The 22,586-nt window shown below is 48.0% G+C and overlaps 2 protein-coding genes and 1 pseudogene across 2 annotated transcripts; all 3 read right to left on the reverse strand.

Moving 5' to 3' along the window:
* Nucleotides 1–2,512: 2,512 nt before the first annotated feature.
* On the reverse strand, nucleotides 2,513–6,222 carry LOC116475384 (olfactory receptor 13C7-like). Its single transcript, XM_058445905.1, is given in 3 exon segments — nucleotides 2,513–3,501; nucleotides 5,745–5,841; nucleotides 6,123–6,222. Coding segments are annotated over 3 exon segments (1,179 nt in total). The 3' UTR covers nucleotides 2,513–2,519.
* Nucleotides 6,223–13,085: 6,863 nt separating this feature from the next.
* Nucleotides 13,086–14,082, reverse strand: LOC116474166 (olfactory receptor 13J1-like). Its single transcript, XM_032162634.2, is given in 3 exon segments — nucleotides 13,086–13,402; nucleotides 13,405–13,487; nucleotides 13,489–14,082. Coding segments are annotated over 3 exon segments (927 nt in total). The 5' UTR covers nucleotides 14,016–14,082.
* Nucleotides 14,083–21,825: 7,743 nt separating this feature from the next.
* Nucleotides 21,826–22,210, reverse strand: LOC116474167 (NADH dehydrogenase [ubiquinone] 1 alpha subcomplex subunit 5-like; annotated as a pseudogene).
* Between the last annotated feature and the right edge of the window lie 376 nt (nucleotides 22,211–22,586).

Here is a 22,586-nt window from a genome sequence, read left to right on the forward strand (position 1 = left end):
ATTCTATGGGAAATGAGGAGCCGTTGGAGAGATTTAAGCAGGAGAGGGACATCAGATTGGGGTTTTGATGGCTGGGGTAGAGGATGGACTTTGGGGGACCTTGGAGGACAAAGTGCAGTGACCACAGCTGTTGGAACATTTGAGAGAGAAATGGTGAAGCCTTCTTAATGCAATGTCGGTGGAAAGGAGGGGACCAATTTAAGAGCTGTTAGGAGTGAACTCTTTAGGACTTGGTGACTGATTGGGTGTGTGGGGTGGTGAGGTATGAGAGAGCCTAGGATGATGGTGATATTCTGATTTGGGGGTGGTGGTGTCATTCCCTGAGATGGTGACACCACTTTGGGTGGGGGGAACATGAGCTCCACTTTGGACAGTTTGAGGTGCATGTGGGATTCCTGGAGGGAAGGGAGCCAGCAATATGACAGTGCTGGACATAGCCGCTGAACCAGGCCTGTCTCCAGGCTCCCAAAATGGGGATCCTTGGTTGTCTCCTGACTTGTCTCAGCTGGGGAGATCCCAAGATTCAAACAGCCCTTCCTTGCCTTGAATACAGGGCTGTGGCTGGCAGATATTGCTGCACCCTTGCACGTATCTGTACATATGACTGGACTGAGACCCCTGAGCACTTGCAGCTGCCTGGGGCGTGTTCAGCAGCACAGGGCTCAATCCCCACAGGGTGATGTTCTGAAGGCCTCTGAGTGACAATTCAGTCCTGCAAACCTTCCATAGGGAACATGCTGTGGGAGCTACAGAGATGAGCCAGACCTGACTGAATCCTGCCCTGAAGGAGCTCACACGGTGGTGAAGTGTCATGAATGCGACTTAGATGGGACAAGTGTGAAGTGGAAGATCCTGACAAAGTGCTGTAGGATGTAAAGAGAGTGATCTCAAAGTGCAATGGGAAAGGGTGCATGAAAGAGATGGTGTCTAACCTAGCTTTGAAAACTAGTCCCAGGTATTATCAGAGAACAGCACAATACATACAAGGGTGCAAAGACATGGGGGTGCAGCAGTCCAGACAATGTAGCGAGGGGACAGCCGTGTGAAGGGTGTAGTGGAAAATCAGGCTGAAGAAGCAGATGGGGGCATATTGTGGAGGGCCTTGAGGACTCAACTGAAGAATTTGGACTTAATGGTAATGGGAGCTGTCAAAAGTCCTTGATCAAAAGAGTGATGAATCAATCCAGGTTTCGCCAAAGTAACAGAACCACTATGAGTGATAAAAAGATTAGACCTTTCCAGTCATGGGAGCAGTTGGAGAAATCTGTGCAAAACTGTTACCTCTGCATTTGGTGTTGGGCCTGAAGCTGTCACAGCTCAGCTGGGCCAGCAGTTAGGAAAGAAGGCTGAGTGTGAAGTGAGGGGCAGTAAGGGCACACTAGAATCCAGAAGGACAAACTGGAACTTGCGCCTGGCTCTTGTGCCTTCAATCTCAGTGTCTGGTGACCTGCAGGGGAAGCTGTGACCTTTGCCATGGAGCTTGCACTTGGCCCAGCACTCAGCACAGTGGAAGGAGGTGACCTGGTGGGGACTGGACAGGCTGTGCTAATGAGGAGTCATCAGATTAGCAAAATGTGAGTGCCGTCACTGTGTCTGGTGCTGTTCCATTTTTTTCTTCCTTTTTTTTTTTTTTTTTTTGAGACAGAGTCTCACTCTGTCACCCAGGCTGGAGTGCAGTGGCGCCATCTCAGTTCACTGCAGCCTCCACCTCCCAAGTTCAAGCAATCCTCCCTAGTAGCTGGGACTACAGGTGCACCACCACACCCGGCTAATTTTTTGTGTTTTTAGTAGAGGCAGGGTTTCATCATGTTGCCCAGGCTGGTCTTGAACTCCTGGTCTCAGGTGATCTGCCCACCTCGGTCTCCCAAAGTGCTGGAATTACAGGTATGAGCCACCACACCTGGCCCACTTTTGCCTTGCAAATCACATGCAAAATTCTCTGTGGCCAACACTAACCCAGACCCTCTAACCTAGTTTGGTTGACTCAGTATAAAGCTACCACAAGTGAGCTAACCAGAGCTTTCTTGGGACGATTAACCTGGCAGCAGCCTGTGAAGAATAGATGGTCAGGATGAAGAAAGCCAAACCTCCAATAGCTCTTGGGTTGACACTGTCAGCTGGTGTGGTAGTCATTAGGCCATTCACAAATCTCTCTGTCCCTCTCGTTTGCCATCCAGATACACAACAGCGTGCTTTTCCCCCTTAACGATAGGTGTGGTCCTGTGCCTTCCTGTTACCATTGTGTTGGCCACTGAAATGTAGGTGGAGGCAACACAGCCACTTCTGAGTAGAAGCTTTAAGAGTCAGTGTAGGCTTTGTTACTTTCCCTTTTCTTTTTGTCATGGTGACCAGCAATGTTCCCAATGGTAGCTGCTTTGTCATCCTGAGTCCCAGAGGGGTGAAGACCATGATGCGGAGCAGAAGCCCCACCAGCCTCTGGTGGACCTGCATCAGGAGCAAGAAACAAACCTTAATGGCTTTAAGCCTCTGAAGGTTTGAGGTCGTGACCACAGCACAACCTAGCCTATGCCGGCTGACAGGGGCAGAGGGCAGCAGTAGCAGTGGGATGCTTTCCTGGAGAGCAAACCTCCTCTCAGCAGAGCTAGGACAGCAGCTTTCACCTCTGCATTCCTCAGGCTGTAAATGATGGGGTTCAGCGAGGGTGTCACAACCCCATAGAACAATGCAACAATCTTATCCACGTTGGGGTCCTTGGCCTTGGGTTTGAAGTACATGAAGGAGATTGTCCCTTAAAAAACCACCACCACTGTGAGGTGGGCTGAGCAGGTGGAGAAGGCTTTGCGCCGGCCTGCAGCAGAGGGTACCCTAAGGATGGCAGACAAGATGAAAAGGTAAGACAGGCAGATGAGCAAGAGGGGGGCCAGTGTCAGGACAGCTGTGGCCACCATTAATGCCAGCGCATTGAGGGAGATGTCCCCACAGGCCAGTTTTAGCACTGCCAAGATCTCACAGAAAAAGTGGTTGATGACGTTGTGGCCACAGAAAGGGAGGCGCCAGACAAGGATGGACTGTAGCAGTGAGTTGGCAAAGCCTGTCCCCCAGCTCAGTGCTGCCATCTGCATACAGGTCTGCCCACTCATGAGCTCTGGATACCTAAGTGGCTGGCAGATAGCCACATAACGGTCATATGCCATCACAGCCAGCAGCAGGCACTCCGTTGATCCCAGCGCCAGGGTCAGGTACATCTGCAGGGCACAGCCAGGGAAGGAGATGGTCCTCTGGGCTTCCAGGAAATTGACTAGCATGAGAGGCACAAAGGAGGAGGTGCCACAGATGTCCATGAGGGAGAGGTTGCTGAGAAAGAAGTACGTGGGGTTGTGCAGGCGAGGGTGCAGCACGTTCAGCCCTATGAGGAGGGCGTTCCCCAGCACATTCACGGAGTAGATGTCCAGGTAGAACACAAACAGGACCACCTCCAGGTTACAGTGCTCATGTAGCCCGATCAGGACGTATTCCGTCACAGCTGTCTGGTTTGCCCCCCTTCATTTCATTCTCTCTCCTTTTCCATCTGGACCCCCCAGCTTTTTGGAAAAAGCTCCAACTGGCCTGGGAGCCCAGTGACCTGATGTCTGAGCTGCAGCAGGTCAGCCTCCCTCTCTGGAATTTAGTTTCACCATCTGTATAACGAGGGAGTTGGACTTCAGATCTGCAAGCTGGCCTTCTCAGCGCTGCAGTTCTGTGGACGTCACTGAGGGGAGGATGGGGCACATTCTAGTCCCCTAGGCTCCTCTCTGCTCTCCCCAGGATGGGATCAGAGGAGACAACAGAGAAGAATTCATGTTTAAAATGATCCTTTGGAATCCAAAGTGTTTTTGGTCATTAACAGGAAGCATCTTTTCTACATTACGACTTCATGTGACCAAATTATGGCCATAGTATTTCAGATTTATTCATCCACTAAGTATTTATTAAGTACCTATTCTATGCAGGTGCTGGGGCTACAGCAGTAAGGAAAATCAGTGGACAAAAGGATTCCACACCTGTCACAGGTGCTGCCCCACTCCCTGAGTCAGGTGAGATGAGCTCCGGAAGGCAGGTGGGTAATGGATGATGCTCACCTAGTGTTCCTTTGGGCCATGAAGATCAAATATTTCAGCCCCACAGGATGTGTAAGCTTGATTTCTGGTCATCTCTCCTTAAGGAATCATGGACCATTCATTTTTTTTTTTTAAAAGGACACAGAAGAACATACATGTCTCAATAGAGTTACTGGTCACAGGATTGAACTGTGGTCATGAAAGCCAGTGACTTACTTTCTGGCCTCCATATTGCTTTGTAGGAGAAATGATACTGACAATCATGTCACATGAGGAGGGAAGCCAGGCACGAATCTGGTGGAGGTGCGGTCAGTTGTGACCAGCTTTGCAAAGGGGGCAGTGGGCGAGGCTGTGGTCTCTCCCAGGTGACCTCCATTGCCATGCAGAGCTGCTCTCACTTCTCCTCGGGAAAGGCCAGCGTCAGGTATTCATAGGAGGAAGCCCAGGTGTGCCCAGAGAACAGTAGTCTTGTTAGGACTGGAAAACTGTCTTATGGCCAGGTGGCCCCTGGTCTGAAGGAAAAATAGGAGCTGAGTGTGAACTTTTATCACTCAGAAGATATAATGCACCTCTCCCCTCCCACCCTTTGCTCCTGGATTGGTTGTGAGGACAGTGCTTTGTGACAGCGATGGAGCCCTGTCTGTCCTTCCGGGCTAGATTTCTTCTTCTCTTATTCCTCCTGTTTTGTTGTATCCACCATTTGTCGAGTTGCAGGGCTCACCCTTTCCTGAAGAAACCATCTCTTTTCCCAGCTCTGCACCTTTGTCTGAGATAGAGGCGTGTCCTCCCTCCCATCCCCAGTGGGGGGTGTTCTGCCCATTCTCCAGAGCCCAGCACTGCTCCGTCTCTTTTCCTCCCTCTCCTTCCCCTTGCTGTTACCTCCTCCCTTCTTGTGCTCCCACCGCCCTTGGCCATCCCTCTGTGTCATTGTGCGCTGTGTGGTGCACCTGTCTTCCCTACTACACCTTAAGAGCAGGACTCTGCCTCCTTCCTACCAGCACCTCATACAGCAAGTGCTGCCAATGGCAGGCACCCAGCAGATAGCGAATGCACGACTCCAAAACGCAGCTTTGCCTCCTGGCTGTAGTTCAGACTAGTTGTGTGATACTGACCAAGACACTTGACCTCTCTCAGACTCAGCTTCCTCCTTGAAGACTGGGATGCTGTGTAGCTCAGAGGAAACATACACCTGAAGGTGCTGCCCTGGGGGGTGCAATGACCTGTTACTGAGGCTGGATGGAGGACGGCATCCATCATCAGCTACAGGTGCCTGCTCTATCTACAGTTGCCTGATCCATCTATACTAGCCACCTCCTGGACAAGGGCTCCAGTGTCCTCCATGACACCAGCTTTCTCCAGAGCCTGTGCAGGGTTTCCTTCCCCTACCCTGAATCAGGGTGATTCTTAAAGGACAGTTTCAGGAACATATAGGGGCACTCGGGCAATCTTGGTCAGTAACTGACCTTTAACTATCATCCATGTGAACATCTACAGTTAGGGTTTTTCTTGGCGAGGTTTGGCAAAAAGTAAAGAATTCCCCAAGTGTGAAGCCTCATTCATTCACTTATTCAGCAAATAGTTATTGAGCACCTACTATGTGTTAGGCCCTGGGCCAGGTGCTGGGAATACAGCAGAGGCAGACCTGGCTCCTGCCCTCATGGAATTTGCGGTCGTTCATTCACTCACTCGGTGACTTTGGACACCTCCCCCTCCTCTCTCCTGGCTTTAGATCTCTGAGATTCTCTCTGAGTCTGGGATGTAAAGACGAAGTAAAACCTGAAATCTGGAAAGCAGAACTATAAGAGCTTTGTTTTCGATGGGGGTGTTGTTGCAGAAAGAACTATGTTCATCTCAAATTCTGACACTGGACACAGGTGTGGGGGTTTCAAGCAGGTGAAGGGTGGGAAACCACCTGACTGCATTTTTCTTCATCACTCACACCTCTAACAGTAAGACCAAGTGGGCATGGCGGAGGCGTTGGAGGGCTTTTGTGTGGACAGGCTCTGGCCTGTCCTCCTGCCTCGCCTCCGCCGCATCCCTCACGCACACCTGCTGCAGCCTCACCAGACCACTCCCTGTCTTTTGGACAAAGCCTGTGTGCTCCAGTCCCGTCCCTCTTCTTGGGCAGTTTCTTCAGGCTGGAGTGCCTTTCTTTTCTACTCATCCTTCAAGGCTCAGTTCACACACCACTGTCTCGTGCAGCCTTCTCTCAGATGGCTTCATAAAACTGACCACCCGGACAACAGGATGGTCACACAGCCATTAGCGGAGGTTAAGTTCATTCTGCCTTCATTATAGTTCCTTTTTCTTGTATATCTCTCTCTGACTAGACTATGAGCTATTGCAGTGAAAGGGCTGTGTCCTTCATCACTGTCACCCTCTAGTGACCCGCAGCCAGGAGCTGTCAGTGATTGCCATTTGAGTTGAACTGTTTATTGACATCCAGTGTTGTTCTGCCAAAAATCCTGATCCTAGGCACGGTGGTTTGCACCTGTGGTCCCAGCTACTCAGAAGGCTGAGGTGGGAGGAGCACTTGAGCCCAGGAGTTTGAGGTTGCAGTGAACTATGATTGTGCCACTGCACTCCAGCCTGGGCAACAGAGTGAGACCCTTTCTCTAAAAAAGCAAACGAAGAACGCTGAACCCAAGGTCTTGCCTCAAAATCAATCCCCCCTTCCCCCTCCAACACATACACCGCAACAGAATGATGCAGCTATTGTGATTGCTAGGAGAAGGGCTTTGGGGTGTGCCAGTCTCCTATTTGCAGTAACACCTGCTCTTTCTGAAGAGCTACATCAGTAACGTGGTGGGTTTTCCTCACAACTTAAAAGTCTGATCGTAACACATTCATGGAAACTAGAACCAGCACACGAAACCATTGGCTTATGGCCCTAAAGAAATAACTCTGTGTCCAGAAAATGCCATGTTACCAGGTTGCCAACAGCTTTGCCTGTAACATGGGCACAGGCTGGGACATCAGAGAGGAGCTGGTTCCCATGGTGGTGGGGTTGGGATGGGCTAAGTTATGTTGCAGTAACATACAACCTCGTCATTTTAGTGGCTAGCATGACAAAGTTTTATTTCTCATGCTACATGTCTACTGTGGCTTTCCAGCTGGCTCAGAGTTCTCAGAGCCCCTGGCAGATGGAGGCTTCACCCTGTGGGACATCACCAGTTGTTACGGCTGGGGAAGGACACACTGGAGCCTCTTGCTGCTCTGAGCCACAGGGGACATTTGTCCTATCTGCCCACAGCCCACTGGCCCTGCGGCATCCTACCACCTGCCCAGAAGGAAGAGAACCAGAATGACTGCTGAGCAGCCCCTCTGCATGTGGATGCAATGGCGTCTTATGACTCTCAGAAAGCTACTCTAGCGGCCATCTACCAGTGTCATGCAGTGTCATGCTCAGTCATGGCCTGGAAGATCAGAGTCACAGAGGGATAGGACCTGGAGTGTCTCTGAAAATAACTGCCTGCTTTCACTCCCCGGTTTTACATCTCTTGAGAGGCAGAGTGATGCCTAGAATGAGCCCTGGACTGGGAGGGCCTGTCCCAGGTTTGAATCGGGGCCTTTGTTCCTCTTCTGCTGTATGACTTTGGTCAGATTTCTCCTCCTGAGAAGTGGAGCCAATTAAGCGATCTCCGGTATGCTGTCATCTCTGAAACATTTCCTCACATGTTTCTAGCAACTTCCAACCTGAGGTCTGATAGACCCAGGGTTACTTGGCAAGCTAACTGACATATCAGTCTCATTGTCTGGTACATCTAATTTTAACCACTTAATACTTATTTTAGGCTTCACAAATTATTTTAAAAGAAAAGAAAGGGGCATAACAAGAAGAAAGCTTCAGTTACAATTTCCTCGAAATGCCTGGATCTGGGATTCCTGCTTCACCGCTTCCTGGCTGTGTGGCAGAGAAGATGAGGATGGCCCTGGAGTCAGACGGGACCAGAGTCCAAGCCCCAGCTCTTCCACTTGTTAACAATGTTCTCAGCCTCAGCTTCCTTACCTGTACCATGGAGACGGCAGTATTTCCTTGTGGGCTTGTTTTAAGGATCCAGTGAGAGGAAGGATGCGAAGCTCTTAGAACAGAGCCTGGCACTGGTAAATAGTCAGTGAGCGGTAGATGATATTATTACCAGCCTGTCCCTGTCCCCCAGCAAATATTTTGGCTTTTAAATGTTTTAAATGATTTCATGACAATAAGCAATGGGTCAGATTAATTCTCCTTACCTCCCACCTACTGGCCATGGTCTAAATGTCTGCAGGGAGCTGGAGCCAGGTAAGGGGAGCTGAGGTTTGGGAAGTGCCGAGTTCATTACGAGCAAGTGCATGGTGCTGGGGTGGGCTAGGTCCCCCCACCTCGCCCCGCCACTGCCTCCCAGGACCTGCCTCTTGCTCCCCTGCCACGTAGACAGTCTGCTTGCTCCCTGCTGTCAGGGACCTCATGGTCCCTGCCCAATTTAAAGTTCAAACTTTGAACTACACAAAGTTGCAGGCTTGGCAGCTGTGGGACCTGGGCTTCAGAGACTCCAGGTTCCTCGGCCTCCCCCAGGAGGGCCCTGCTGAGATGAAGTGGGCATAGGAGAGAGAGTGGACAGAGAATCTGAAGACTGGGTCACGTTGCAGTTCTGCTCCTTGGATGCCATAGGCTGCAGGCCCATGAGCCCGGCTTCACTAGGCCTGGGTGCCTGGGTTGTGAAATGGGGTATCTCCTTCCAGGATTGCTATAAGGACCTGGATTCATCAAAGCTTAAAGTAAATTGCTTTGTAAGGTGGGAGACACCAAGTACAGGCGAGGGACTTTATTAGGTCAGGGATTTAATCAGGCATCTGAGTTTTTACAGATTTCTTTATTCCTGTTCCCTCCCCTCCCTTTCCTGTCCTTTCACAATAAAGAATAACAACTTGACACAGCTTAGAGACTAAAAATCATCCTTCAATAAAGCAGCAGAAGTTGCAAAGTTTCTTATGATGCTATGGTTTGTCTTCTGGAGTTTTTTATCAAGAACATAGGTTGAAGTATAAAATGGAAAGGAAGTTACTGTTTATTTTCTATCTGCTCATAGCGTATTGTCCTCTTGCTGCCCCACAGATACCCTGAACTCAGCAGGTCGAAGTCAAACTCACCATCTCCCCACTTCCCCCATCTACTGTGCTCATCCTCCTCACTCAGTGTCTCAGTCCACCCCAAATAAACCAGAAACCTGGGACCAACCCACGGTCCTCACTCTCCCTCCTCCACCTCTATAATCCCAAATATCTCTCCCAAATATTATTTTACATATATATACAGTTGACCCTTGAATAACATGGATTTGAACTACACGAGTTCACTTATACTTGTATTTTTCAAATAAAATGTTGGGAATTTTTTTTGAGATTTGCTACAGTTTGAAAAAACTTGCAGGTGAACCGCCACCCCTGAGAGAGCAAGACTAGCACCTCCTCTTCCTCCTCCTCCGCTTACTCAACATGATGTTGACAATGATGAAGACTTTTATGATGATCCACTTCCATTTAATAGATAGGAAGTCTATTTCTCTTCCTTATGATTTTCTTAATAACATTCTCTTTTCTCTAGCTTTATTGTAAGAATACAGTATATAAACCATATAACATACAAATTATGTGTTAATCGACTTTCTATGTTATTGATAAGGCTTCCAGTCAACAGTAAGCTATTAGTAGTTAAGATTTGGGGGAGTTGAAAGTTATACATGGATTTTTTTACTGTGAGGAGAGTTGGCACCCCTCACCCCTGTGTTGTTCAGGGGTTAACTGTAATCCCAAATATTGTATCTCTAGCTCCCAAATGTTGTTTCGCATCTCTATCTCCCCAATATTTCTTGGGGACACCCTGTCCTTTGCTACCCAGCTGGCTCATGCCTCACTGAGGGCCTGGGTGACTGCAGCAGCTTACTCCCTTCCCTGCCCTCAGGAGGAAGCCTTTCTCATCTGTCCTCTACTGTGGGCAAGGTGGTCTTCCACATGCCACTATTTTTTAAGTTCAAAGTCATGGTTATCATAGAAATACTGGATAATATTGAAAATAATAATTTAAAAAACAGTACTTATCTACAACCCTGTCACCCAGAGGAAACAACTGTTAGTTAATATTTGGTCATCGTTTTCCAGTACTTCCTAGATACCCACTTATTTATAGATATGTAAGAAAAATACTTAAAAAGTTAAAATTGAGATCATACTGAAATACAGTGTTATGTGTTCTGCTTTTTTTTCTAGTTACATTATGAGCATTGCCCATTATCATATACCCTTCAAAAAATAAGATTCCTGGCCAGGCATGGTGGCTTACGCCTGTAATACCAGCACTTTGGAAGACCGAGTCGGGAGGATCAGTTGAGTCCAGGAGTTCAAGACCGGCCTGGGCAACATAGCGAGACCTCGTCTCTATTAAAAATAAATTAGCTGGGCGTGGTGGCACATGCATGTCGTCCCAGCTCCTCAGACCGCTGAGGTGGGAGAATTGCTTGGGCCCGGGAAGTTGAGGCTGCAGTGAGCCAAGATTGTACCACTACATTCCAGCCTGGGTAACAGAGTGAGACCCTGTCTTGAAAAAAAAAAAAATTCTTAACGGCTGTATCACATACTCTCATTGGACTCCACCAGGATTTGTTTAAATATTCTTCTATGGTTGAACTTTTAGCTTATTACGGTTTTTTTGTTACTACAAATGATGCTGTTATTAATATCCTTATGTCCAAATCTTTGTGCCTTTTATTATTTACTTAGACTAGATTCCTAGAAGTAGAGGTGTTGGGTTAAGGGGTCTGGAAGTTTTGAAGGCCCTTGATTCATATTTCCAACTTACTTTCTAGGAAGTTCATATTAAATTATCCCCATCTCCACCAGCAGTGTATGACACTGCCTACTTCACCGCACGGTACCTAACAGTGGACATTGTGTTAAACAAGAGAGAATGGTATCTAATCAGTGACCTTGCTAAAAGTCAATCTGATTGTAAACCCCCAGAGCCCACAGAATAAAACCCAAACTCCTGTCATGTATCCAAGGCCCAGCAGAATGGCATGGCCACTGGCATGGCTACTGACAGCCTTCTCTCAGGTGTGGTCAGAGAGGCTTGGGTGTCTCTCACTCCTCCAGCCATGCTTCTCTGTGCCTCTGTTCTGGCCAGCAGAGGAAGCAGGGAGAAAGCCCTGGGAGGGGAATTCAGGCCTCATGCAGGGGCTGTGCTTACCTGTGGCCGGGGGCAGGAAAGGTGGACTGCTGCTTGCAGGGCAAGCCCAGTGCTCCCATCGTACAGATGGTACCATGGAGGCCAGGGCAAGGCAGGGAATGGAAATGCTCCGTGAATCTAGGTCAGTGTCCACTGCCTGTGCACTGAGTTATCAGAAAGAAAAGCTGGAAGAGGCTGAGCATCAGGCAGGGGCAGGTATGGCGGGGTCCCAGGGCATGAGGTGAGGATGGGTAAAACAAGCCTCCTCAAGCCAGGTGAGGCCTGGATCCCAGGAAAGGGGGCACTGGAAGCTGCTGCTGCTGCTGTTGCTGCTGGGCGGGGTGAGGTGGGAGGAATGGGGAGGCTTCAGGCTTTGGGCTGGGTGATTGGTGTCCCAGGGCCTGACAGGTCTGGGAATCTTGAACTTTTGGGCCTTGTGATGGTTAATACTGAGTGTCAACTTAATTGGATCATGAGACACAAAGTATGAATCCTGGGTGTGTTCTGTGTGGGTGTTGCCAAAAGAGATTCACATTTGAGTCAGTGGGCTGGAGAAGGCAGATCCACCCCAATCTGGTGGGCATGATCTAATCAGTTTCCAGTGAATATAAAGCAGGCAGAAAAACGTGAAAAGGAGAGACGGGCCTAGCCTCCAAGCCTACATCTTTCTCCCGTGCTGGATGTTTCCTTCCCTTGAGCATTGGACTCCAAGTTCTTCAGTCTGGGGACTCGGACTGGCTTTCCTTGCTCCTCAGCTTGCAGACGGCCTATTGTGGAACCTTGTGATCGTGTAAGTTAATACTTAATAAACTCCCCTGGATATCTATATCTATATCTATATCTATATCTATATCTATATCTATATCTATCTATATATATCTATATCCTATCAGTTCTGTCCCTCTAAGAGAACCCTGACTAATACAGGTCTCATCACTGCCTCTACTGTCACCTACCAGGGAAGCTGGGCCATTCCCGTCATCTGTGGACTCCGTCTCAGCTCTGCTCAGATTTGGGAAGAACTCTAGGCTCTGCCATTGTCACCCCTACATTGACATGTTAATATCTCTATTTAAGAAACTTGTGCGGGGCCTAGGGTTGGGCAAGGCTGGACCTTGGGAGAGAATAGAATCTGACACTCCCTGCTCTTGGAGTATGCTGAAAACACAGAGGGGCACAGCAAGAGGAGCAAGGCGGGGTGGCTTCCTGGTGGAGGTGGTGTTTGAGCTGGGCCTGAAGGGTCAGGCAGTCAGTCCTTTTACATATGGAGAAGTGTGCTGGGGATGGGTGAGGGGTGCTGCCTCGTGGGGAGAAACAAGGAGAGCACAGAGCTGGGCAGTGCAGGGCATGTGGGGGTCACATCTGGCTGGTGTGTGTGGCTGTGAGGAGGGAGATGGGGTGGGAGGGGAGGAAGGCTGGGGAGCCAGTCAGGCAGGGCCAGCTTGTGAGGGCCTCAAATGCCCCACCGAAGAGCTTCCACTTTGTTCTGAGAACACTGGGGAGCCACCTAGGGATTTCAGTGAGAAAAGTGATGTGATCACATGTGCATTTCAAAAAGATGCCCCGTGAAGGAGAGATTGGAGGGAGGAACAGGACTGAAGTCTTGGGACCAGCCAGGAGGCTGGCATGAAGGCCAAGGTGATGCTGAGAGCAGAGGGTGATTTGGGGGCTGTTCTCTGGCAGGATCAGCGGGACTTGGTGCTGCCTTGCTGGGATGAAGATACCAGACCTGTAGCCCTAGCCCTGCCATGTCCTCACTGGCATTGGCATACGATGGCCTCAGCTACTAATCTGAGACCTGTGTCTGTACAGAGCCCCACCCTCCCTCACCTGGAGGCCCGACTCCTGCCCCACACCTTCCTGGCAGCCTCCTTCACCTCCTTGTTCCTCAGGCTGTAGATGATGGGGTTCAGCATGGGCGTGACCATGGCGTAGAGGACCGCGAAGACCTCATCAGAGATGTGGGCTTCCTTGCTCTTGGGCTTCATGTACATGAAGATGATGGTGCCATAGCAAAGCAGCACCACAGCCAGGTATGCCGAGCAGGTGGAGAAGGCTTTGCGGCACCTGGTGGCCGAGGGCACCCTCAGGATGGTGGCCAGGATGAGCAGGTAGGACAGGCAGATGAATGCCAGGGATACAGCAGCAGGATGGAGCCCACCAGCAGGAAGCCTTCGCTGACGGACGTGTTGCCGCACGCCAGCTTCAGCACCGCCAGGATCTCGCAGGTGACTGACCACGTGGTGGCCACAGAAGGGCAGCCTTATGGAGATGACTGTCTCATTCACCGACTTGAGGAGGCAGAGGACCCAGGCAGCTCCCACCAGCAGCACGCAGAGCCGGTAGCTCATGAGCACGCGGTAACTGAGTGGCTGGCAGATGGCCAGGTAGCGGTCATAGGCCATGTTGGCCAGCAGCAGGCACTCCGTAGAGCCTGTGGGCAGGCTCAGACACATCTGGATGGCACAGCCAGTAAAGGAGATGGTCTTCCGGGATGACAGAAGGTGGACCAGCATCAGGGGCACAAAGGTGGACATGTAGCAGATGTCCAGGGTGGAGAGGTTGCCCAGGAAGAAGTACATGGGCGTGTGTAGGTGGACATCTAGAACGCTCACCGCCACGATGGCTGTGTTCCCCAGCAGGGTCACCAGGTACATGGCTGAGCACAGAGGGAAGAGCAGGTGCTCTAGGGCTGGGTAGCCAGAAAATCCTTTCAGAAAGAACTCGGACACCTCTGTTCTGTTGAGCGGCTCCATGCTGTAGAGTTCTGAAGGGATGATCCACAGTTGGGATGGAAGGAGAGAGGGTACAGGGCATGGGGAAGCTCACAGAGCCCTTTCTGGGATGAGGTGGACTGTCAGGATCTTTTCCAGCACTGCCACACTCACGCTCTGTGACGTCAGGCAATCCCTTCATCCTCTCTAGGCCTCAGTTTATCCATGTGAAAAATGAGGATTGATTTAGATCAGCATTCCCTGAGAAAATGTTAAAGAGAACATTAGTAAGCAATCTGAAAAATCAATTTGAGACAACATTGGATTAATCAAAAATAAAGCTCTTTACTGCAGGACTTCTCAGAGCCTTTAATATGCTAATGTGATCTATGACTCCTGCAAATCAATGTAGAACATGTGTACCCCAAACTTATTTGATCATGGATCCCCTTTTACAGAACACCCATTAACCTACTGCAGGTAAGTGTTCTATGAACATAGTCTGGGAAACAGTGGGCTAGATCAACAGTTCTCAAACTTTAACATGCACCAGAATCACCCAGAAAGTTTGTTAAAACAGATTGTTGGGCCCCAAACCCAGTTTCTGAGTCGGTGGGTCTGGGTGATGCTTCTGCTGCTGATGCAGGTACCACACCACACTTTGAGGAACTATTGGGCTAGATGGTCTCTGAGCAGGTGGAGATTCTCCTGGCTTTAAGGAAGCCTCTGAGCCATCACATTTGCTATTCCCTCTGTCTGGAATGTCCTCGGCCTGCAGTGGTCTCACCTGTCTCTTCAGGCCTATTCTAGTATCCATGAACAAAGCATACACGGTGCTGTGTGTTGGAGGGCTGCTGACCTTGAAGCCTATCGCTGGGCATGTTCCCCTGTCCCCTGCCCAGGGCCTGTTTCGTTAGCTACCCTGTGTGGATTGGACCTTCACAATCTGCCTTCCTGTGGGTTTCCCAGCTAAAATCTGATGGAGCTCTTGGCCCAGATCCAAACCCCTATGTTCTGTGGGCCAGAGCGAGGGCTGCTTTGACTTCATGAACTCCTAGGGTATTAGCATGGAACATGACCAGAGGCCAACTTGTTGGATCTCCCATTGTATAGATGGGGATGCTGAGGTCACACAACAGGTCTCTGGTGAGGTGAAGCTAGAATCCAGCCCTCCCAACAGTGTGACACTTACACCGTGCTCAGAGCAGGTGTATGCTTCTTTTAGGTTTCAAACAATGCTTGTTCTTTTACCATTCTAGATGGATATCTGTGCCCTGGGGGCTGCCACAATCCTCTCACCAGCAAAAGAACATGAGTCACCTCTCTTTAGTGTTCCAGAGTATCTGGCACGGTGTCATTAATCCCATGGGACACGATGCCAAATCCTGGGCCTGGGCGGAGCACAGTTCCTCTCAGTGCCTTCCTTGCAGGAGACCATTTCCGTCTTTCATTCCACCTTCACTTACTCCTTCCAGAACCTAGAAGTAACTGAGGACCTGCTACATGCCAGGTGGTGCCAGATGCAAGGGAGCACCGATGACAGGTGTGCTCCCAGGCTGCTGAGTGCAAACCCTTCCTAGGCAGAGAGGACCCCCAACTCTTCCATACCCAGCCTCACTGTCCCCCCTGCTTCCGTACCCAGCCTCACCCACCCCTCCCACTCTCCCATACCCAGCCTCCCCCTCCCCCGACTCTTCCATACCCAGCCTCACCCACCCTTCCCACTCTCCCATACCCAGCCTCCCCCTCCCCCGACTCTCCCATACCCAGCCTTGTCCTCCTCCCACTCTCCCGTACCCAGCCTCACCCTCCTCCCATTTTTCCATACCCAGTCGCATCCTGCTTCTGTGTGCTTGCCTTTAGTGACAGGAAGCTCATTGCTCCTGTACATATTTTTCTTCCTTTCTTCCTGCTGTCAGGCTACTTGAAGGGTCACAAGTGGAGTCTCTCTAGGTCTCACGGGGCCTTCACCACTCATGAGGTTTCCAGGTGGGTGGCCCCTATGACTCCTTCTTCTCCCAGAGTGTAAGTGCAGGGTTCAGAGCCTAGCCCCACACACGGAGGCCCTCCTTCAGGGAGTTCGGGGGCGCCTTGCAGCAAGATCTCTGATCCAGTGCTAGGGCCTGAGAGAAAAAGTCTTGTTTCACTTGACTGTGTCCAGACTCACCATGGGCCCAGGTGCATGTGAGCAGGAAGTTTCTTTCAAGACTGTGGAGTTCCCAGCCGGGAAACTCTGAGGCTGGGTTCCTGGAGAGGGACCACCACTTAACAGAGCACGAACAGAAACAAGGACTGTGCCACGGCTAGGGTGAGACACAGAGATGGCATCATGCGGCTCCAGTGACTGGCCCAGGCACCGTCTCCTCTTTGCGTGGTTCCACGTACTACAGCTTATTCCCAAAAGTCACAAGGAAGCATCTGCAGCGTTGGCTACCTGTTGGAATATACATACAGGCCACCACATGTGCACTCACCTACAGGAGAATGCACGAATACCCATGTGACATACAGGTGCAAAAATGTGTGCCTGTGAGCATAAGCCACACATAGGCTCATGTGTGTACCTGTGCTGTCATTCACATGAGCGTACACACATTAGGTACCACTCAGTCTCTCTTACACATACGTGTGCACATATATGCTCAGCTCTGGCAGTGCATCCCCTTGAACCTGGGGCCAGGGTGCTTCAGAGGGCTGGGCAGATGCCTTATTCCCTGGGAGGAGGCGTGTGGAAACCACGGCAAGGAGGGGCAGCAGGGGCATCGCTAGGAAGGAGCAGCTCTGAGGGAAGGCAGCAAACTCTGCCTACAATGACCCAGAAGGACACGGCAGCCCCGGAGCAGGGGCAAGCTGCAAAAGGACCTGGGGCCCCTGGCTCTTCCTTCTGCCCTTCAGCTGGGGGATGGGACCTGCGAGAGGAGGAGGAACGTGACCCATGCTGTGGACTCTGGTTCCCAAAGCAGGGCCAGAAAGCTTTGTCTGCAGAGCCCATGATGTTCTTTCTGCTCCCACCTCCCTCCTGGCAGAATGCTACGGAAAAATCAGTTCAAATGGTACCTCCACAGGGGGCCTTCCTGTATCCACCCCAAGGCTGCGCTGAGCCCTCTTTCCTTTTCACTCCATGGCCCTGTGTTTGGACCTCTTGGGTAATGCCCACCTCTCTCTCTCACTTCTTATCTGCTTCCTATCCCAGCCAGCCTGCAGGGATGTCACCCTTCCTCTCCTCTCCCAGGTTCTGAAGGCCAAGCTGAGACCGCCAGCCTGGCCACTGCTGACTTCCTCCTGTCTTGCTGTGACGTCCTGTGGCTAAGGCAAACTGGGAGTGAGCCGCTGGATGCCAACCACGGGCTGGTCCCCGCCTAGGTTGCACCTTGGCAGAGCTGGGAGGGGTCTCACAGATCAGCTGGACTGCCCCCCTATTATACACAGGGAAACTGAGGCCCAGCGAGGAGAAGAGACTTGCCCAGTTTTGCATAGTCGATCGGAGGGGGAAGCCAAGGCCTCCGTTCTTCTCAGGCTCTTCGCTCCCTCCTCTGCCTTCATATCCCCATTTCTCACTCACCTTCAGGCTCTCTGGATCCATTTCCTTGGCTCACTGGAGGATGTTTTAGAGGGTTTGAGACCGGGGACCTTTTCTGTCTGGAGCCAGGGGGACACAGTTGAAAGAAGCAGGCCCGAGCCTCCTAAACATAGAGAATCCTGGTGGACGGGACACGGGGTTTCACACCAGCCCAGCTTTCCAAACTCTGAAAACATGCCTGAACTTTCATAGAATTCAGCAAAGGGTTTGCAACTTGATAGAATTAAATGGAGCTTTTGGACTTTGGCAGAATTATACAAACTGCTTAGAATTCAGTGGGTTTCTTGGCAACGTGTCAGGTTTGGTAAAATTAGGAAACGGAGAGGCCAGTAGTTTACTGTGAGCAGCCAGGGACCCCCCTGACCTGGCAGCACCCAGCTCCATCTCAGCCGACAGTCTCCGGGGGAGAAGGTAGGTCATATGGAGGTAGCACCTTTCAAAGTGCTCCGTGCAGCGAGGGACTGTGCGATCCCTGAGGAAATTTAGAGGGAAGAGAGGAAATGTGCCCAGCTTAGAAACTTTGGGGTGCTTCAGGGATAATGTCCCAAAGACCCAATTACACAGAATCTATTTAGAAATCTTAATTAGTGTGGAAAAGTTGGAGAAAGTGGCTAAGGGGCAGGAACCATCCTCTTAGGCCAGGCCCCAGCCAGTGCTGATCCAGGAATGTTTACAGAATGAATAAGTGAATGGATGATGAGCAATTAAATGAACACATAAGCAATTTTCAATGAATAAATAAATGTAAAAATAAATGAATGAATGAGTGAACAAATGATAGGCAGACTTGCTTTCCAGGTGAGGAGCTAGAGGTCTTGGCTCAACTCTCACAGGGATCTTACAAAAGTGCAAAATCTAGGAAAGTGAATAGGGGTGTGAACTGAACTGGATGAAGAAGCGCAGCAGAATTACAGACTATCGGAGCAGGAAAGTGCTTAAAGGCCATCTTAACCCATGCTCACTGTCCAGGTGGGAGAACCGCCCTAGAGAAGTGAAGGAGCTAGCTCAGCCCCACTTAATGAGGCAGGAGCATGGCCCTGGGTTGACTCTGACACTGATTTGTCCACCCTTGAATCCTGTCTCCCTCAGTCAATGCAAAGCCTGTCTGCCCAGGTAGCCAGTGACTGGGTTTCTCTTGTCTCCACTTGGTCCTTCTTCCCTGTGCTCAGAGCATCCATCTTGATGGTTCTTCCGTGAGGTTCTCGACAATTTTCAGAGTCCATGTCTCTGCAGGCTTAACAGTCTCTTTATTTAATTATTTATATTTATTTTTTTATTTTTTTTTTGAGACAGAGCCTTGCTCTGTTGCCTAGGCTGGAGTGCAGTGGCACATTCTCGGCTCACTGCAACCTCTGCCTCCCGGGTTCAAGTGATTCTCCTGCCTCAACCTCTCAAGTAGCTGGGATCACAGGCATGTGGGCATGCGCCACCACGCCTGGCTAAGTTTTGTATTTTTAGTGGAGACAGAGTTTCACCATGTTGGCCAGGCTGGTCTCAAACTCCTGACCTCGAGTGATCTTCCCACCTCGGTCTCCTAAAGTGTTGGGATTACAGGCATCAGCCACTGCGCCCAGCCAAGGGTCTCTTTAAAGATTAGGGTCATTTTATTTTGGAACTAGGCATTGTTAGATTTTTATTTCACTGTTTTAAAATTAAAAGTAACCTTATTAGAATTTTACTTATTTACACAAAATAAATTTATGCTTTTACTTTTCCAAAAGTAACTATTGTTATTAGTTTTGTGTATATCTATCCAGATACTTTTCTGGCCATTTGCATATGTATATCTATACATAGAAATAGGTCTTGTGACTTTTTAGTATGCTTTTTTGTTGCAGCTTTATTGAAGGATGATTGATGTACAACTATATTTAAATCATATAATTTGATTAGTTTTAACATATACAGTCATGAAACCATGACCACCATCAAGATAATGAACTTATCTAATATACCCACAATTTTTCTCATGCCCCTTGGTAATCCATTCCTTTCTTCCCCAACCAGGCAGTCACTGATTTGCTCTCTGTAACTGTGGATTACTTTCATTTTCTAGCATTTTACATAAAGGGAATTATGCAGAATGTACTCTTTTCAAAATCTGGCTTCTTTCACTCAGCGTGATTATTTTGAGAGTCATCCATGTTGTGCGAATCAATGGTTAGTTCTTTTTAAAAATAGCATCTTTATTGAGCTATAATTCAAACACCATGCAGCCGCCCATTTAAATTCACCCATTTAAAATGTACAATTCAAATACAAAACTATTGCATTGTACACTTTAAATGGGCGAGTTTAAAGTGTACAATGGGTGAATTTAAAGTGTACGATGCAATAGTTTTGAGTATCACCACAGTTGATTTTACAACGTGTTTATCACTTCCAAAAGAAAGCCCATACCCTTTAGCAGTCACTCCTCTTTTCTCTTCAGCCTCCTCCAGCCTTAGGAAACCATTAATCTACTTTTTGTCTCTATTGAGCTGCCTATTCTGGACATTTTACATAAATGAAATTATAAAATATGTTTCTCTTTGTGACTGGTTTCTCTTAGCTTAATGTTTTCAAGGTTCATCTATATTGTAGCATGTATCAGGACTTAATTTCTTTTTATTGCTAAGTAATATTTAATTGTATGGATATACCACATTTTATTTGCCCATTCATCAGTTGATAGACATTTGAGTTGATTCCACTTTTTGACTATTATGAATAGTGCTGCTATGAACATTTGTGTACAAGTTTTTGTGTGGATGTATATTTTCGTTTTTCTTGGATATTTTCTTCAGAGTGGAATTTCTGGGTCATATAGAAACTCTATGTGTATATTTTTGGGGAACTGCCATTTTCCAAAATGGAAAGTATCATTTTACTTTCCCATTTTACATTTCCCCAGTATATGAGGGTTCCAATTTCTCCACATCCTCACCAACAATTGTTATTATCCGCTTTTTAAATTATAGCCATCTTGGCCGGGTGTGGTGGCTCACGCCTGTAATCTCAGCACTTTGGGAGGCCGAGGTGGGCAGATCACTTTAGACCAGGAGTTTGAGACCAGCCTGGGCAACACGGTGAAACCTCATCTCTACAAAAAATACAAAAATTAGCCAGGCATGGTGGCATGTGCCTGTAGTCCCTGCTACTTGGGAGACTGAGGCAGGAGAATAGCTTGAGCCCAGAAGGTTGAGGGCTGCAGTGAGCCATGTTCACACCACCCTACTCCAGCCTGGGTGACAGAGTGAGACCCTGTCTCAAAAAAAAAAAAAATGTGTGTATATATAACCATCATAGTAAGAGTGAAGTGGTATCTAATTGTGATTTTGATTTGCATTTCTCTAATGGCTAATGACATTGAACATATTTTCAAGTGCTCATTGGCTATTTGTATATCTTCTTTGGAGAAAAAAATAGGCTCTTTAGCCTATTTTAATTTTAATTTTTTTTCTTTGAGATGGGGTTTCGCTCTGATACCCAGGCTGGGGTGCAGTAGTGTGACCTGGGCTCACTGCAACCTCTGCCTTTTGGGCTCAAGTGATCCTCCCACCTCAGCCTCCCGAGTTGCTGGGATCACAAGCACACGCCATCATACCCAGGTAATTTTTGTGTATTTTTGGTAGAGATGAGGTTTCACCATGTTGGCCAGGCTGGTCTCAAACTTCTGATCTCAAATGTTCCAACTGCCTTGGCCTCCCAAAGTGCTAGGATTACAGGTGTGAGCCACTGCACCTGACCTAATTATATATTTAAAGTTTACCTTACATACGTAAGATCACAGCCAAGGAGGTTAACTATAATTTCAAATTGTATTACCAGCCACTTGTGCTATTTTATCACATTTGAAAATATTCACTCTTACTATTTACTTTAAACAGTGATCTATAAATTTGTTTAGACAATAATAATTAAGGACCTTTTCTTCTTCAGGATGATAAAAAAAATTAATGATGTATTGAAGATACTACTAAAGAAATTTTACTTTTGGATTATGGCCTCTGCATTGAAGATCTGTAGGATTTTTTAAAATTAATTTTCAAATCTTTCCATGACCTCTCTGTTCTAAGAAATATCATCTTTGTAATAATTTGTGTGAATACTTTACAAATCAAAAATTGATTCACAAGACTGTATTACCATAATCACCAATTTTAACAGTCTCTTAAATATTTTCTATATTACTTTTCTTGATTATAAAATGTCAATAATATGGGCATGCTCTTAATATAACAGCATATTTAATTATATCAGTTTCCCATCAACCCACCAGTCATTTATTAATTACATTGGCCGTTTCCATTGATTGGCAGGAGGCTCTTCCATGAACACCTCCTATCGTTTCCACTGCATCATTTTTCTTGCCAGACTTAGTTCATTTTCAGCCTGAAGAATCACCTCTTTTATTTGAACACCTTAAAGTTGGTCTTCTAATTTTTTAACATCTGGTTCTGCTTTAACCATAGCCAGCTTCTCATTGGCAATCTGTTCTGTATACTTTCTATATGCTGCTTTTTAAGGGGTTTGCTTAAGAACATCAAGGATCTTTGTGTACAATATTCTTAGCCTTTTACATTTTAGCAGACTGATTTTAGTTGCTTGTCTTGTGCGGACTCTTGCATACAGCCAATCCCATGAAGCCAGTGGTCTTCTTCAGCACACCTGCCATGACAGCACCAATGAGCTAATCTGATCTTCTTTAATTTCTTTCCACAATATTTTGTAATTTTTAGAGTATGCATTTTTTCCAAGAATATAATTATACACATATTGTTTTATATGATTTCTTTGAAAAATAGGAGAAGAAATAAGAAATATGCACTTAAAACTGCCTTTTATAATTATATAATTACCTTTATCAGTGCTTTTTGTTCTATCATGTGGATTTGAATTTCCATCTGTATTTGCTTGCTTTCAGCCTAGAGGATTTCTTTTAGTATTTCTTGTAAAGTGGATCTGCTAGCAGTGAATTCTCTTAGTTTTTGTTTATGTAGTAGGTGTGTCTTTATTTTGCCTTGGTTTTTGAAAGATAGTTTTTCTGTTTT

This window comes from Hylobates moloch, unplaced genomic scaffold (assembly GCF_009828535.3).
Source record: "Hylobates moloch isolate HMO894 unplaced genomic scaffold, HMol_V3 SCAFFOLD_10, whole genome shotgun sequence".
In the NCBI taxonomy this organism is placed as follows: domain Eukaryota; kingdom Metazoa; phylum Chordata; class Mammalia; order Primates; family Hylobatidae; genus Hylobates; species Hylobates moloch.